At 39.7% G+C, this 16,340-nt stretch overlaps 1 protein-coding gene across 1 annotated transcript; it reads right to left on the bottom strand.

The window, feature by feature from the left end:
- Positions 1-748: 748 nt before the first annotated feature.
- Positions 749-16,340, bottom strand: LOC131431994 (odorant receptor Or2-like). The gene is made up of 6 exons (XM_058598003.1): positions 16,029-16,340; positions 15,570-15,973; positions 1,613-1,712; positions 1,298-1,399; positions 1,119-1,229; positions 749-1,035 (listed from the first exon to the last, which is right to left on the bottom strand). The coding sequence occupies exons 1-6, from the start codon at positions 16,338-16,340 to the stop codon at positions 934-936; spliced, it is 1,131 nt and encodes a 376-aa protein (XP_058453986.1). The 3' UTR covers positions 749-933.

The raw sequence follows: 16,340 nt of genomic DNA, 5'->3' as shown, positions 1-16,340 counted from the left end.
CATATCTTCTGGATTATGTAGATTGGGTTTGCTCTTCTTCGCATCCACCCTAATGCTAGCGGCTAGCATGCAATTTATCTTTTCTGAGTCTCGAATCCCCCAAGGCGACGAATAAGTTATGAATCCAAAACAAAAATAGTTGATTTGTGAGGGCTGTCACAATACTATTACATAGCAGTAAGTAATTCTGATATCTTGCAACACACAAGTCATTGACTTGTGCGTTGCTAAGTTTTCTACTCAATTTAATTTAAATAATCAATTGTTTTATATAAGGGGTGTTTTTCCAAGAGCTTGCTGATTTGAAACTTAAATAAAATACATGCCAAATCATGAAACAGCCAAATTTGTTTTTATTTGGTAGAAAAGTCCTTGGCATTTACCATTTAAATATGATAAGAGTGACATCAAGAGTGATAAAGAAAAACACAACACTGTCGGAGGTCGAAGTATGTGGAAAATAATTTCCCTCAGACAGACAATCAACAATTCATAACAATTCTTGGAAGACATTGGTGGAAGTTTATAGCCCAACTGCAATCACATTTACTCTTCGTTTGAAGCTGACTTGGGTAAGTAAAAAAATCACAATTGAATAAGTTTAAAACTGTTCAGTACTTTTCGGAGTTGATTTTGTTGGCATAAGGTGCTCAAAATGAATGTGTCAATAGAAAACCACGATACAAACATATTTTATTCAAGTCATCCATTCAATTTTTAAACTAAACACTTCGGATTCGGATTCCCTTATCGTATGGTTCGTAAAGGTTCTACCATTGAAAGCAAAATCCATCATCATTTTGCATGCTCAATTTGCGGCGAAAATCTTCGCTTGATTGGAGTTCCTTCCTTGAATGTCGATTTCCCTCCACGAACAAAAAAAAGTGTGACTGACAATGTGCAAAAAAAAAACGTTTATGCTTAATCTCGCCCTCATTTGTATACCCGCCGGAGGATTGTGTAGTACGAATATGAAGTATTTAATAACGATTGAAACGTTTCCAGCGTCATCGGGTAAACATTTCCATTCTTGATCTGTGAAAAAAAACAGACGAAAAATCGGAATTGTGTAACACCGTCTCGCACCAATTTGCGCAAATAGAAGCGCCAATAATTACCACTAATGGGCGCTGTGTGCGGGCAATCATCAAAAGAATCATTTTTTTGACAGGGACACTAAAATCGAGCCAAGCGCTGTTGTAGTAGAGCCAATCACCAATTTCCAGGCTCTGCAAAACCAAAAAAAAAATGGTCAACTGAGAAATGAATCTACTTCGAAGGTGTGATTTTCACCTACCTGTTCCCGAATTTCATTCGAATGCCAGTAGAGGGCGAACAGTTGCAATAGGAGCGTCAAAAGGTACGAACAAATCATTGCTATCTGTGTCAGTTGGTTACTCTGGTATGATAACAAATCGTAGCAGGCGGCCGTTTGATCGGTTGGTTTGATGCAGCCATTTCCAGGGCAAAGCGTAGCAAGCGATGAAAAGAAAACAGATTTCATGTGTCAACCGGGGAAAATTGTTTGCTGTGATCTTTGGCTTTTTTTTCACCCAACTATGCGAGTCAAGGTTTAGTGTTTCCGTCTGAGTAAACCGATTGCGATACTTACCAGGTTCAGGATAAATAGAAGCGCACACAGCATCGTTCCGCAAATGAGCAGTTCCAGCAGAAAAATGTACGCAATCAACTCGTTAAGGTCGCTCACGTATCTAAAATCGAAAGTAAGTGAACAATTTAATACACTAAAAACTTGGCGGATGAAGAGGGGGGGAGGGGGTGGTTTAGGGTCTAAACGATGAAAAAATCATCATTTTTGCGATTTTTTACCCAGAATTATCGTTCAACAGAATTGTTTGAAATGTTTTACATGATAAAAAGCATCGTTCGAACAACATTTTGTAATTTTTTCGTGGAAAAATATTGAGAAATAAGTCAGTGAAGATTTATATTTTTGATAACGCTTCTTAAAAATCATGATTTGCGGTGTCCACTGTATCTCAGCGCAGACTAATCGGAAGTTAAAAAATCAAAGCAGCATAGTTAGAGTAGAAGTTTTTCTAGACCCCAACGTTTCTGTTTGATTTTTTTTTATTTTTCTAATTTTTGGTCGTTGCTCAAAGCGAAAACTATGATTTTTCACGAAAAAATCCACCATTTTGTAGCTATAAAACCTCCCCAAAGTAACAAACAACAAAAAGGAAAACGTTGGGGTCTAGTTTTTTATGTGTATGAAGTGTGTACAAAATTTTATAAAAAATTGGTGCAGTAGTTTTTGAATGACGATGGACACGGACTTTCAAAACCTGGGGTGGAATCATGTAAGGTGATAATCACCAAGTTCTGTCACCACTGCTGAAAGGCTAACATCACTATCAAATGTTGGCATTACGTAAGGTGATAGTCACCACGATTTAATCACCTTCATGTCAAAATAGAGGTGATTGCAATTTAGTTATCACTTCTATTAGTAGTTATTTGATTTATTGAGAAGTGGCTTTATAAATTATTGTCCGTTAGGTGAATTTTAAGCCACTAATATAAAAATAATCTACCAAAATTGGTCGGATAATTTTTTAATTAAATTAAATTCGTACTGATAATGTGTCAAAATTAAATACTAAATAAAAAGTAACTTAGTTTGTATAGTTTAAAGAATTCATAGAATGAACGGTAGTATTTATCAATTAAATCAATTCATTTATGTAGTAATTATTTTTGGAAGGAATATCATTGGGGTATTCGTAGAGTCAAAGATAAATTGCTTTCTGGAAAAGTGATAAGTTTATGAATGTAGACATCTCCTGTTGCACATAACGTAACAACATAAAAAATCTATGCTAACATTTTAAGTAGAATTAAATGGTCGTGACTTAGTGAGCGACATATCAGTCTCGTTCAACTGAACGAGTAAAAAAAGATTAAACTGCGTTCTCAATTTTCTTCTTGTGAGTTGAACTAAATAAGGCAATATTTTAATAAAATGGAACTAGCATTCGAAAGCTCTGTGAAATGCCATAATCGTAAAGTAAATGAAAACTATACACAAAACTATTTAACGGATCTTACTCAGAAGATGGAATGCCATCCGTTGTGAAACATCAAGAAGATTTAAGAATTCGTGTCATTTCAAAGCTAGCAAATTTATCCCAAAGATCTGACTGTGACATTGATTTCCATTGAAAAATAAAAATCGGCACTAAATTAAACCAACAAGTGAATTTTTTATTTGTTTGTGCGCAGTTTGCCATAATCGCGAGGCAATTTTTTTCATCGTTACTCTTCGATCCATCACTGATAAACATGACTCGAATTAATGGAAAGGATTGAAAACTATAGGAATAAAAATTTAGATTTTAAAAATATTATATTGGTATACGCCACTTTCATATGTTACTCCTCCTAATTGCAGTGAGTGGAGTAAACATAGTAATAATAATAATAATAATAATAATAATAATAATAATAATAATAATCATAATAATAATAATAATAATAATAATAATGGTAATAAAAATAAAAAAATAATAATTATAATATTAATGATAATTATATTAATAAATATACAAATTTCTCTACTTGATAATTTTCTCAGTGTATGATTTCCATGACGCTTCAATTCAATCTCTCAATGCTCTCTCTTGCTGAGAGAGCTCAGTCAATTTCGGTGAGAGCTTCGTCTATAAAAGCAAACCCTGTAACATTATTCTGGCATTCTCGATCGTACTTCTGTTAAGTTCGGACGTGTCTTATTCCCGGGTGTACCACCGTTAGTTTATTTGAAATCGTTAGTAAATCGTTGTCGTTCTCGTCGCGTTGTCTCGCGAAAGGAAGCAACCCGACATGGGTAAAAAGAGCTCTTCGAAAGGGCAAACTAAAAAACGCCCAGCCGATGGGGAAACTGATACAACGAGTTCCAAGAAGCTTTTGGCAAGCAACCAGTACTCCATTCTTCCGGAAGAGGGATTAGAAAGGAAAGAGAAACTTCCCCCGTTATATGTGAAAGGAAAATCGGAACATCTTATCACGGATATTACCGACCTTGTTAACAAAGGCCTTCAAGCATCAATCAGACTGTGCTCTGATGGATACAAAATCACCGTTCCTTCCATTCGTCATTTCAAAGCAGTGGAAAAATATCTGGAATTACGAAAAATGGAATACTTCACTCATGACATCGCTGCGAACAAGCCGTTCAAAGTGGTGTTGCGTGGGTTGCCTGAAATGGAAGTGGAGGTGTTGAAGCAAGCACTGGAAAATGTAAAATTGGTCCCAGAATCAATTTACAAAATCATGCGTCACAACAAGGAAGCTAAATATCGCGACCAGCTGTATCTGATCCATTTGAAACGTGGTTCAATCACTTTAGCCGAACTGAAGTCACTCCGCACACTTCACAATATTGCCGTTCAATGGGAGCGGTACAAGCCCGTACATCGTGATGTCACGCAATGTTCCAATTGTCTGAATTTTGGACATGGAACCAGAAACTGCCATATACGCCCTCGATGCCTGAAATGCGGTGATGACCACAAACCAGATGAATGCCAGATGGAAGAAGAAATGGACATAGTTAAGTGTCACAATTGTGGAGGTGATCACTTGTCCACTAGCCGTACGTGCCCCAAGCGTAAGGAGTTCATCGATTTTCGTAAACGAACATCCAACAAGAATCAACCGAAACGCAAAAAGGAGGTGGAATTCGACATCAATGATTTCCCTCCCTTGAACCCTGTACTTCCCGGTCGGCCATCAGCTCCGCAGCTATCAAATCCAAATCCGATTAATCCTACCCCTCCAGGATTTCGGTCATACGCTCAAGTGACAGGTGCTACCCAATCCGGTGGCATGTACTCCATGGATCAACTTGCTTTCCTTTTTCTTGAATTGGATAAGCAAACCCGTGCTTGCCGTACAGCCCAAGACCAGGTGGCTGTAATGATGAAGTTTTATTATAACCATGGACAGTTCTTCAATCCGAGTCCTTAATTGGAATGCCAGGAGTGTGGCACCAAAAAAACTGGAATTCAGCGAGTTCCTAGAAGCCGAAAAAATCGACATAGCTGCAATCACCGAGACGCATCTAAATCCAAATGATACCTTCAGTCTTCCTGACTTCACATTCGTCCGCTTAGATCGCACATCGTCCGGAGGGGGTGGTGTGGCGATAGCAATTCGTAAAGGGATTCCCTTTAAGCTACTGCCTAGTTTCAACACAACGACCATCGAAGCGCTTGGCATCATAGTTACAACATCAATCGGTGAAATAGTGTTTATAACAGTTTACTGTCCTAAGCAGTTCAGTGCCCGTGCTAACGGGAGCAATCAGTTCCAGAATGATCTCCAGAAGCTGACACGCAGAAATACCAAATTTATTATTGCTGGTGATTTAAATGCTCGCTCCGGTTCCTGGGGCTGCACAACGACGAACAGAAATGGCAAAATTCTCCATGAAGATGCTCAGTGTGGACATTATATCATCGCAAACCCGGATGAACCCACGTTTTATTCACATGCGGGTGTTGGATCTACGCTCGACCTATTTCTGACAAACATGGTTGTCGGTTTATCTATTCCGGAAACAAAAACTGCACTATCGTCTGACCACCTTCCGGTGATGTTGGAGATCGGTGCTGAATACGTTCGTTCCCGTAGTTCCCGCAAAAACTTTCATCGTGCTAACTGGGACCGGTTGGTAAATCACATCGAAAGCCGCATTGATGATACCACTTCCATCGAGACCTGCGAAGACGTCGACAGTGTATTAGAAAGATTTACCAAGTTAGTGCAGGCATCTGAGGATCTACATGTTCCGGTGGTGCCGATCACACGTAAGTTTATTCAACTTGATCAGAAAACCAAGCAATTGATTTCTCTAAAAAATTCGCTGAGGCGTCAATATCAGCGAACTCTGAATAACAGCCGAAAAGTTCTTTTCAAAGCACTATCTCGGATTGTAAAAATCAGACTGGAAAAAATTCGGAATAGAAAATTTTCCAAAGATATTAAACATCTTCCGGACTACTCTCGTTCCTTCTGGCGGCTGGCCAAGGTACTGAAAGAGAAGCCGAAACCGATTCCTCCGTTGAAGGATAATGATGCTTTGCTCATTACTCCCTTGGAAAAGGCTAATTCAATTGCTCTGCACTTTAAATCGTCGCACTGTCTCGGTATTAATATCGTCAGTCCGAAAGAAGGCTTAGTCCAGGAGTCAATCTTGCACACTGATCGTGCTACCGTCGAAGTTTCCCCCGAAGCCCGTATTACCGTTGATGAAATAAAGAAAAACATCAAGTTTACTCGAAATATGAAGGCGCCCGGTTTTGATGGGTTTTTTAACGTTGTCCTGAAAAAACTGGGTCCCAAATCTTTGGAGTTGCTCTGTAAAATTTTCAACAGTTGCCTTGCCTTGAGCTATTTCCCGTCGCAATGGAAACTTGCAAAAGTTGTTCCTATCCTCAAGCCCGGAAAAGATCCGACATCACCGTCAAGCTATCGACCGATTAGCTTGCTGTCTTCACTCAGCAAACTGTTTGAACGCTCCATCTACAGTCGCATTTTAATGCATGTGGATGATCACCGCATTCTCCCGGATGAACAGTTCGGCTTCCGTAAAGGTCACTCGACAGTGCACCAACTGCTTCGTGTGACAAATGAAATCAACCGTAACAAAACCGTGTCTAAATCAACCATAATGGCCTTCCTGGACATCGAGAAGGCTTTCGACAGTGTTTGGCATAATGGTCTCATCCACAAATTGGTTACCTTCAACTTTCCAATGTACCTGGTTAAAATGGTTAGCAGTTACCTGAAACAGCGTAGCTCCCGAGTGTTCCTCCAAGGAACGCTTTCTGACGAGTTCGACGTTCCAGCCGGAGTCCCCCAGGGAAGCATCCTTGGGCCTGTTCTGTACAATATATTCACTGCCGATGCCCCCGTTCTTCCTCGGAATGGGAAACGTTCATTTTTCGCCGATGATTCATCGTTGTCGTACAGCGGCCGAGTGGTCAATCAACTAATAAGCAATCTTCAGAGAGGAATTGACTGCTACACCAGCTACCTGTCGGACTGGAAGATTCGCGTGAATGCTTCCAAGACACAGGTCATCATCTTCCCTCACCGGAACACGCAGCGGTTGCTAAATCCACCGAAAAACATCCAGGTCCAAGGAGTGAACATCGCATGGTCAAACTCAGTACTGTACTTGGGGCTGAACATGGATGCCAAATCCCTTTACCGACACCACGTAGAAGCCGTTGGGCAAAAAAGCTTGCTCTTGCTTAAAAAGCTCTACCCGTTGATAAATAGGAAGTCGAAACTGTCCATCATTAACCGTCTTGCAGTTTACATGCAAATCGTCCGTCCGATGCTGCTGTATGCTTCGCCCATCTGGATGAACTGTGCTCCAACTCACAGGAGAAAAGTTCAAGTGATCCAGAATAAATATCTTCGGATGATACTCCAGGTCCCGCTGTCCACGCGAATCTCGGATATCCACGAACTGGCCAACATCAAAACGATCAACGAACAAATGGTTGAAATCTACAATCGCTACCAGCAAGCAGCAAGTGTATCTGAACATCACATCATTCGTGAATTGTTTTCTTAGGTCTTATATTAAATTCGTAGGTTATCAAATTGAAAACATCAACTACAAAGTTAAAATGTAAATTAGCAAACTGCAAAAAAAAAAAATCCAAAATTTGTTAAAAACATTACTACAAAAACTGAGATGAAAAACCAATTGTTGAATCCCTCTATATGTAAAATAGCACATTGTAAACCGTCAAACTGTTTTAATAAAAATTAAATTTATGCAAAAAAAAAATTATTCTGGCATTCTATAAGCGACTTTTGGAAACAGTAGTTTAGCAGGTTAAATAAATCAGCAGCACCAGCGGAATAATTTGAACACCTGGAATCATCGGCGATGAATGTCACCGAAAAACACCACAGCGAGGACCGGACAAAAATCGAAGGCACCGATACGAAAAGAGGTGCTACAGATATCGGAATCACTCCTTTGGAACACGACACTAATATCAACGGTATACGCCACATTTATATTTCTCTCCTGAAAAATTGACGTTTCTTGACAGGTGATCAGGGATGCCTTCACAGATTTTCAATTTTCTGCACAGATTTTAAAAATGACACAGATTTTCACAGATTTTTGAAAATGATCACAGATGTTCACAGATTCTGGAATAAATCACAGATTTTTGAAATCGAGCACAGTTTAGCACCAAAATGTACAGAGCTGTAGAGAAAAAAGGTACAGAGCGTGTTGGTAGTGAGACCTTTTTTTTGCTCACCAAATTGATTTCGATCTGCTATTATGGTACGGGAAACATGCAAAGATTTTCACAGACAGGTTTATGACTTGATCACAGAAATTTTGGAAAAAAGTATTATTCAATTGACTAATTATAAACTTGCTCTAGCTTAGGCGATTAGATTGTTAGCGAATGATAAAATTGACATTTAGATTCTTTCTTGATAATTGATTCTATTCAATTTTGATCCCTTTCCACAAATTTTTACATTGCTAACTTTTGAATAACGTCCTTTAACTAGAATCAATTGTTTTTGTTTTCTTCAGATCGTTTATTTGATATGGCACATAGCTTCAGCTCAGAGGTGCCAAAGTCTGTATTGTATTTTTTCTTACAATATAATTACAATTATTATTTAACATATATACATACACATACAAGGTTGGTGGGAGAGTTAAAGAGTGGGGAATACAATTATGGTTAAACTATAGAAAATTTAAGGTTAGTGTTAAAAAAGGAAGCCGAGTTACTGGCGGTTACTCCAGGTTAGTATGGAAAAAACAAATAGTTACATACACACTCAAACAATATACAATAACACAAAACAGATAATAATAATGTAATAACTTCAAAGTCTTCGTGTAATCTTCGTCTCATTTGGGCTCAAAATTTCAAAATGTGTGGTTACCAAAAACCAATCAGTACGTCACAAGATGACATTTTGGGGAAAGGTGAACTGTAAAGGATGTAAATAAAGAGAAGCAGTAACTAGATTGATAAACCAATAGTTTTCAGAAAGATGTGAATCGAGTACATATAAGTGCAATCGCGACTTGCTAGTACATCTCGCACCGGCACATTTGGTGGCCTACCTCGGGCCCAAAGGGAGTCTCCTAACTGTAATCTTGCGAAACGATTCAGGGCACATGACCACACAATATGCTCGATGTCGTGGTAACCATTGCCACAAGCGCAGATACCATTTTCAGCGAGGCCAATTCGCCAGAGATGCGTACCCAATTCGGAGTGATTAGACATAAGTCGGGACATCACACGAATGAAATCGCGACCCACTGGCATCCCCTCAAATCAACGTTTCGTCGATACTTTTGGTATAAAGGAGTATAGCCAACGTCCTAGGTCTCCATTGCTCCATGAAGCTTGCCAACTTTCGAGTGTCTTCTGACGAGAAATGCTGAAAAATTCGTTGAAGCAGATTGGTCTTTCATAAATATCACCTTCTAATGCGCCCACTTTAGCCAATGAGTCTGCCTTTTCATTGCCCGGAATGGAACAATGCGAAGGAACCCAGAATAAGACCGTTCAAATAAAGTTCGCAAGTGTTCCCGTATTTTCCCCTGGAAATATGGGGGATACTTTCCTGGCTTCACTGCGCGGAGAGCTTCTATTGAACTTAGACTGTCCGTGACTATGAAGTAATGGTCTTTGGGCAAGGTTTCAATGATCTCGAGGGTGTACTGAATAGCAGCTAATTCTGCGACGTAAACTGAAGCCGGATCACTGAGTTTGTAAGAAGCGGTGATGTTTTGATTGAAGATGCCGAAGCCTGTGGACCTGTTGATGTTTGATCCGTCAGTGTAAAACACCTTTTCACAGTTGACTGTTCTAAATTTATTATAAAAAATATTTGGGGCCACTTGAGGGCGCACGTGAGCCGGAATTCCACGAATTTCTTCTCTCATGGATGTGTCGAAAAACACAGTAGAATCAGAAGTATCCAAGAAATGAGCACGGTTGGAAACAAACGAAGAAGGATTAATATTCTGAGCCATGTAATCAAAATACAAGGACATAAAACGGGATTGAGAGTTAAGCTCAACTAACCTTTCGAAGTTTTCAATCACCAGAGGATTCAAAATGTCGCATCGAATGAGCAAACGATATGAGAGATCCCAGAAACGGTTCTTTAGTGGAAGAACGCCCGCCAGCACTTCGAGACTCATCGTATGAGTCGACTGCATGCAACCTAAGGCAACACGCAAACAACGATACTGAATTCTTTCCAGCTTGATGAAATGAGTGTTCGCCACTGATCGGAAGCAGAAGCATCCGTATTCCATTACGGACAATATCGTTGTTTGGTACAACCTGATCAGGTCTCCTGGGTGGGCACCCCACCATGATCCGGTTATTGTTGGCATTTTTGTTTCAGATACCTAATGTGACATCCCCAGGTGCCTTTGGAGTCGAACCAGACCCCGAGATATTTAAATGTGAAGACCTGAGCTATGGTTTCACCCCCTAGTTGAAGCTGTAGTTGTGCTGGTTTTCGCTTCCTCTAAAATACAATTAGCTCAGTTTTCTCCGTAGAGAACTCGATACCCATTTGAAGAGCCCATGTCGACAAGTTGTCGAGAGTATCTTGTAATGGTCCTTGGAGATCGGCAGCTTTGGGTCCTATAATGGACACAACGCTGTCGTCGGCAAGTTGTCTTAGCGTGCAAGATGTGTTGATACACTCATCAATGTTGTTCACGTAAAAGTTGTATAAAAGGGGGCTTAAGCATGAGCCCTGAGGAAGACCCATGTAACTGAATCGTATTGTCGACAAATCACCATGCGCAAAATACATGTATTTCTCGGACAATAGATTATACAAAAAGTTATTCAAAACTGGCGATAGACCATGCTGATGCAACTTCTCAGACATGATATTTATAGAAACTTTGTCAAAAGCCCCCTTAATGCTGCCCCCTCTAAGAAAACTGATGCCATTTGTTCTTTACGAGCAAATGCCAATGAATTTCGGTTGAGAGCAACGCGAGACAATCTTTCGTTCCTTTGCCCCTACGGAAGCCGAATTGCCATTAGTCTCGGCCCAATTGTCTAGGCGAAACAGAATCATTTTTTCGAACAATTTTCGGATACAGGAAAGCATAACAATCGGCCGATATGAATTGTGATCGGAGGCTGGTTTTCCTGGTTTTTGAATTGCGATTACTCTCACTTGTCTCCAGTCGTGTGGGACAATATTACCCTCTAGGAACTCGTTGAATAAATTCAGCAAGCGTCTTTTGGCGGTGTCAGGCAGATTCTTCAACAAGTTGAATTTGATTCTGTCTGGCCCCGGAGCTTTATTGTTACATGACAGGAGTGCAAGTGAGAACTCTACCATTGAAAACGATGTTTCGTTCCCGTTTGATGACGTGACGCGGGTGACATACTTTTTTTAGCGAAATCGAATATCCAGCGGTGAGAATATTCCTCACTTTCGTTCGTTGTGTTTTGGTTGCGCATTCGTCGGGCCGTATTCCAAAGAGTGCTCATTGATGTTTCTCTCGACAATCCCTCTACGAACCGACGCCAATAACCGCGTTTCTTAGCTTTAATCAAGCTTTTCATTTTAAAATCTAACGACGCGTATTTTCGATAGTTATCTGGTGTTCCATTTTTTCTAAACGCTATGAAAGCTGAAGTTTTTTCTACTTTCAGTTCTGAGCGCTCTTTGTCCCACTACGGGTTGGGAGGATGGATGTAAGTTTTCGCGTTGGGTACACGTTTGGTCTGAGATTGAATCGCGGTATCGAGAATCAAGTCAGCCAGAAACGTGTACTCTTCCTCCGGAGGAAGTTCTTGTGTTGTATCTAGTTTCTCAGATATCGAATTTGCGTAGTATTTCCAATCAATATTTCGTGTGAGGTCATGCGAAACATTGATTGTCTTCAATGATCTCAATCCGCTGGTGATTAGGGATTACCTTCCACTTGCAATCTAACCGTAGCGATGTTGAACAAATGGAAAGATCCAGTGCACTTGGTCTCGCTGGTGGTGCAGGAATCCGTGTCATTTCTCCCGTATTCAAAATGGTCATATTGAAGTTATCGCAAGGATCATAGATCAAAGTTTAGCTGTTATCATCATGAAGACAGCCCCATCCCGTACCATGAGAGTTAAAGTCTCCTAAAACTAACGTTGGTGCAGGAAGGAGAGTTATGAGGTCGCAAAACCGTCGGTGCACAATCGAGGCTCTTGGGGGGAATGTAGACGGAAGCAATGCAAAGGATTTTGCCTTTCATTGTGACTTGACATGCGACAACTTCAATATCTGGTATCGAGGGGAGGTTAATACGATGGGAGGAATAGCACTTTTTGATCCCTAAAAGTACTCCTCCGTACGGGGTTTCTCGATCCCAGCGAATAATGTTAAAATCGTGGAAGTTGAGGGGTATTTCAGAAGTTAACCATGATTCACATAAAGCAAATGCGTCACATTGTAAGTTGTTTATTAGGAATTTAAAAGAATCTATTTTAGGAATGATACTTCTGCAATTCCACTGTAGAACAGTGATCAAATCCGTAATCTCTTTCAATGATTTAGCCATTGAAGGATATGATCGCTGAAAGAAGGGGCCATTTTGCAGTCAACTGCTTCAAAAATGATTCAACTGTAGGTATAACAGCTATCACAAAGCTTTTAAAAGGATCAGGCATGTTGAAAGTAGATAGGATCCAATCCACGATGTCGGAAAATTTTATAAAACCAGCACTGGTCTGATTCTCTGACTGATCTCGTGGAACACTGAGGGGTTTCGATGTTCCAGGAAGTGCTGGATAATCCTTATCGGATCTAAGATATCCTAGACCTGGAGCAATTTACTATGTTTAGATGTTGTATTTAATGGTCCCTGAGGAGATATCTTCGAGCCTTTACAGGAAAGTTTGTAGGGCGTAATATTTTTTCGCTTCCTAAAACTTCTAGGCACAATTAGCTGACAAGCAAGTAAAGAGATTAGTATTGGTCGGTGGTGTAGTTTTCTCTAGCATTTCAGCATATGAACGCTTGGAACGATCTTTTAGAGACTTTTTCACTTTACCTGCGCGTGATTTATATGTTGGACATGAAGAGATATCATTAAGAGTATTCCCACAGTAAACACATTTTTCGGAATTTCTACTGCACGATTCGTCCTTATGATTTTCTCCACATTTACCACACCTATCTTTATTACCACAGTGAGAAGCGGTGTGACTTAATTGTTTGCATTTTATGCAGTTCATAACACGTGGTACAAATAGACGAACAGAAAGACGAACCCTGTCCAAGAGGACGAAATTAGGTAAAGCAGACCCGGTGAAAGTTACTCGAAACGACGCTGACGGGAGATAAGACTTCAGTGATTGGGGAGGTTCCGTCTTCAGTGATTGATACTGAGCTCAATTGCTTGCAAACGAGTATCTTCACTTTCTGAAGTAAAGAATCACTGAAGCCACCAGTTCCATAAGTCAACAAATCCTCGCATGTCAGCGTCGAATCCGTAACCATCCCGTCCATTTCCACTTTTGATTTTTTTCAATTTTGTTCACGGCCGAAAAACTTTTCGTAAGATCTTGCGAAATTTTCAAAATGTTCAGTGGTTTTCCTTTGGTCCGGAAATACACCACCCATGGTCCGGTTGATATAGAGGGATAAATTTTTAGTCTAGGTTTTTTGATAGAATCCATCGGTTCCATTGAATCTAAATCCATTATAGTGATTTCAGCATGGATTTAGATGGATTCACGTAAAAAAAATGAAAGTAATTCACGTGAAATTAATAAAATGAAAGTAAAGAACAAATACTAAACTTAAAGATAACACAAAAATAAGGAAAAAACCTGATTTAATCCACCTAGTGGTGTAATGATGCCTTTCTCATGTACATATAATATAGTGGTATTCTGTACAAATTTTTCTTTTCGATTTTTGAAAGAAACCAAGAGATTGTTTGTGCATAACATACAGAATAAAACAATGCTTTGATTGCGTAAGACATCCTTAAGAAAACGAAATAGGTTCACTATTATATGCACTTCCGGACCGGAACCCGAGAACCAGTATAATCAAAGTCGGTTCGTACAGCCACTAACTAACATGACACACGAACTCTTCTAGTATGCACTCTAAATTACGATTTAAATGTTTGTTGTATCCGAAAATATTTTAAGTGACGGTGTACAATATTGACCACACTTTACCCTATAATTCCGGAACCGGTAGTCGGATCCAGATGAAATTCAGGAATTCCGTATGGGACCACGAGACCTTTCATTTGAATCTAAGTTTGTCAAAATCGGTTCAACCATCTCCGAGAAAACCTAGTGAGATTATTTGACACATACACACACACAGACATTGCTCAGCTCGATGAACTGAGTCGAATGGTATATGACACTTGGCCCTCCGGGCCAATTTTCACTAGTCGGTTTTTCAAGTGATTGCATAACCTTTCTATATGAGAATGGCAAAAAGAATACTTAATTAAAGATACACTGAATTGAATTTGATTCGTCTTCCAGTTACGGTGAGTTAGCTTTGTTAACTCTCATCCAAATGATCAGGAACGATAACAGCAATGTTCCGAAGAGGCAATCGAATCCAATCGAATCCGGAAAAATCAACGCTAGACGTCTCTGCTCTGCTTGCTGCTACAGCAACACGTTCAAGTCGAGATACTGTGCCGATATCCAAACACAGGCTGTTCCACGGTTCTTGATTTTTTGTTCTGTCGTGAAATTTCGCAGAAAAACTTGACAGACGAATTTTTATCGCGTCCAGTTTTGGCGAGGCCTACTGTGACTTTTTGGGTAGTTCGCATAGCATTGAAAAGTCAATTATGATGAATTCAAAGTTACTTGAAAGCTCAATTTTAGATACAAACAACGAATGAAACTATTTTATTTTATGATAATAATTTTAGAGAAACGTACAAACTCATTAATTTTATAAACAGTTAATCGACCCAAGAGAAGATTTTATTTATTTTATCGAAAAATGTTGTTTTATTAATCCTTCTTCAAAATCGTCGATAAACTTCGAAAAGTGTCGGTAAATAATATGGCAACAATACGAGGAAGAAAACATGTGAAACAGTCCGCATAAAATATTTAGTTACTTACATTGATTTTCGCTTTGGCATATTAGGAATATAAGGAATGGATACGCAACAAAATTCCGAAATTTTGTTCATATCGTAACTTGATGTTATTAACAAATGAATGAACATAGCCATAGCTACAACGCGCGTATTGGATTAAATCGGTCAGGTGCCTGATGCACTGAGAACACAAAATAGTCAGTTATTCTTTGTTTAAAATCTGAAGGCAAATAATTGAGCAGGAAGCATAAATAGCAGTACAAAAAAAATTAGATACCATCGTTTTGGGCATTTTGGAAGGTGTATCAACAGAGACTGAAAATAACCAATGCACAAAAATAAACACTATTACAGGATATTTCTGAACAACAGAGAACCATAATTTTGAAAATACACACACCAAAACACCGATATTTACTTGATAATTTCTTTGTGATATTCCAGGCACTGTTTCAATTTGGCAATCAGCGCCTGCTCGGACCAGTTGTGCTGATGGAGTTTCTGCAGAGACTGTTTCAGGGCTGCAATCCGCACTAATCCGAACTGCGAACACGTGCAGTAGAAGCTGGTGAACGGGATGTACATGCAGCAGGCCGGGATCGTAAGATAAAATTCCAGAAAAAACACAATTTCGTAAATTGGTGTCGCGTGCACATCAATGCCCGGTATAAAGACTCCGTACGGGAGGACGCGTTCGGCGGAGAATAGCGGATAGAGCGAAAAGCAAGTGGTCATGAGTGCTCCAAGATAGAGGTTTGTCTTCGACAGAACCCTCGCCTGACGGGTTCTGGCATCCAGGATGGACCGGATATTGCTGTGTTTCTGCAATCAGACTTCCCTTTATAACAACTAGTTCGTACATCGAATTATTTCCTACCTCCAGTTGCTCGTACTCGGCGGATATTCCCTCGAAAAACCGTTCAAACTTTCGTCGATTGATCACTAAACAGCCGGTACGGAGCACCAAATTGAAATACAACACCGTAAAGAAACCATCTTTCGTAATACTGTCGATGTCGCCTTCACCGGAAAAAGCCATCTTCAACACATTCATAAACTGAAACACATTCAAAATTGCAACCGGAATACAACCGAACAGATAACTGAACCATTTGGTCTGCCGGAGGTAACCCCAGAAGAGCCAAATCCGAATATTGATGTTGATGATGGGACAGTTCTCCATCAACAT

Source organism: Malaya genurostris, chromosome 2, assembly GCF_030247185.1.
Source record: "Malaya genurostris strain Urasoe2022 chromosome 2, Malgen_1.1, whole genome shotgun sequence".
Classification (NCBI taxonomy): domain Eukaryota; kingdom Metazoa; phylum Arthropoda; class Insecta; order Diptera; family Culicidae; genus Malaya; species Malaya genurostris.
This window is presented reverse-complemented; position numbering and strand designations above follow the sequence as displayed.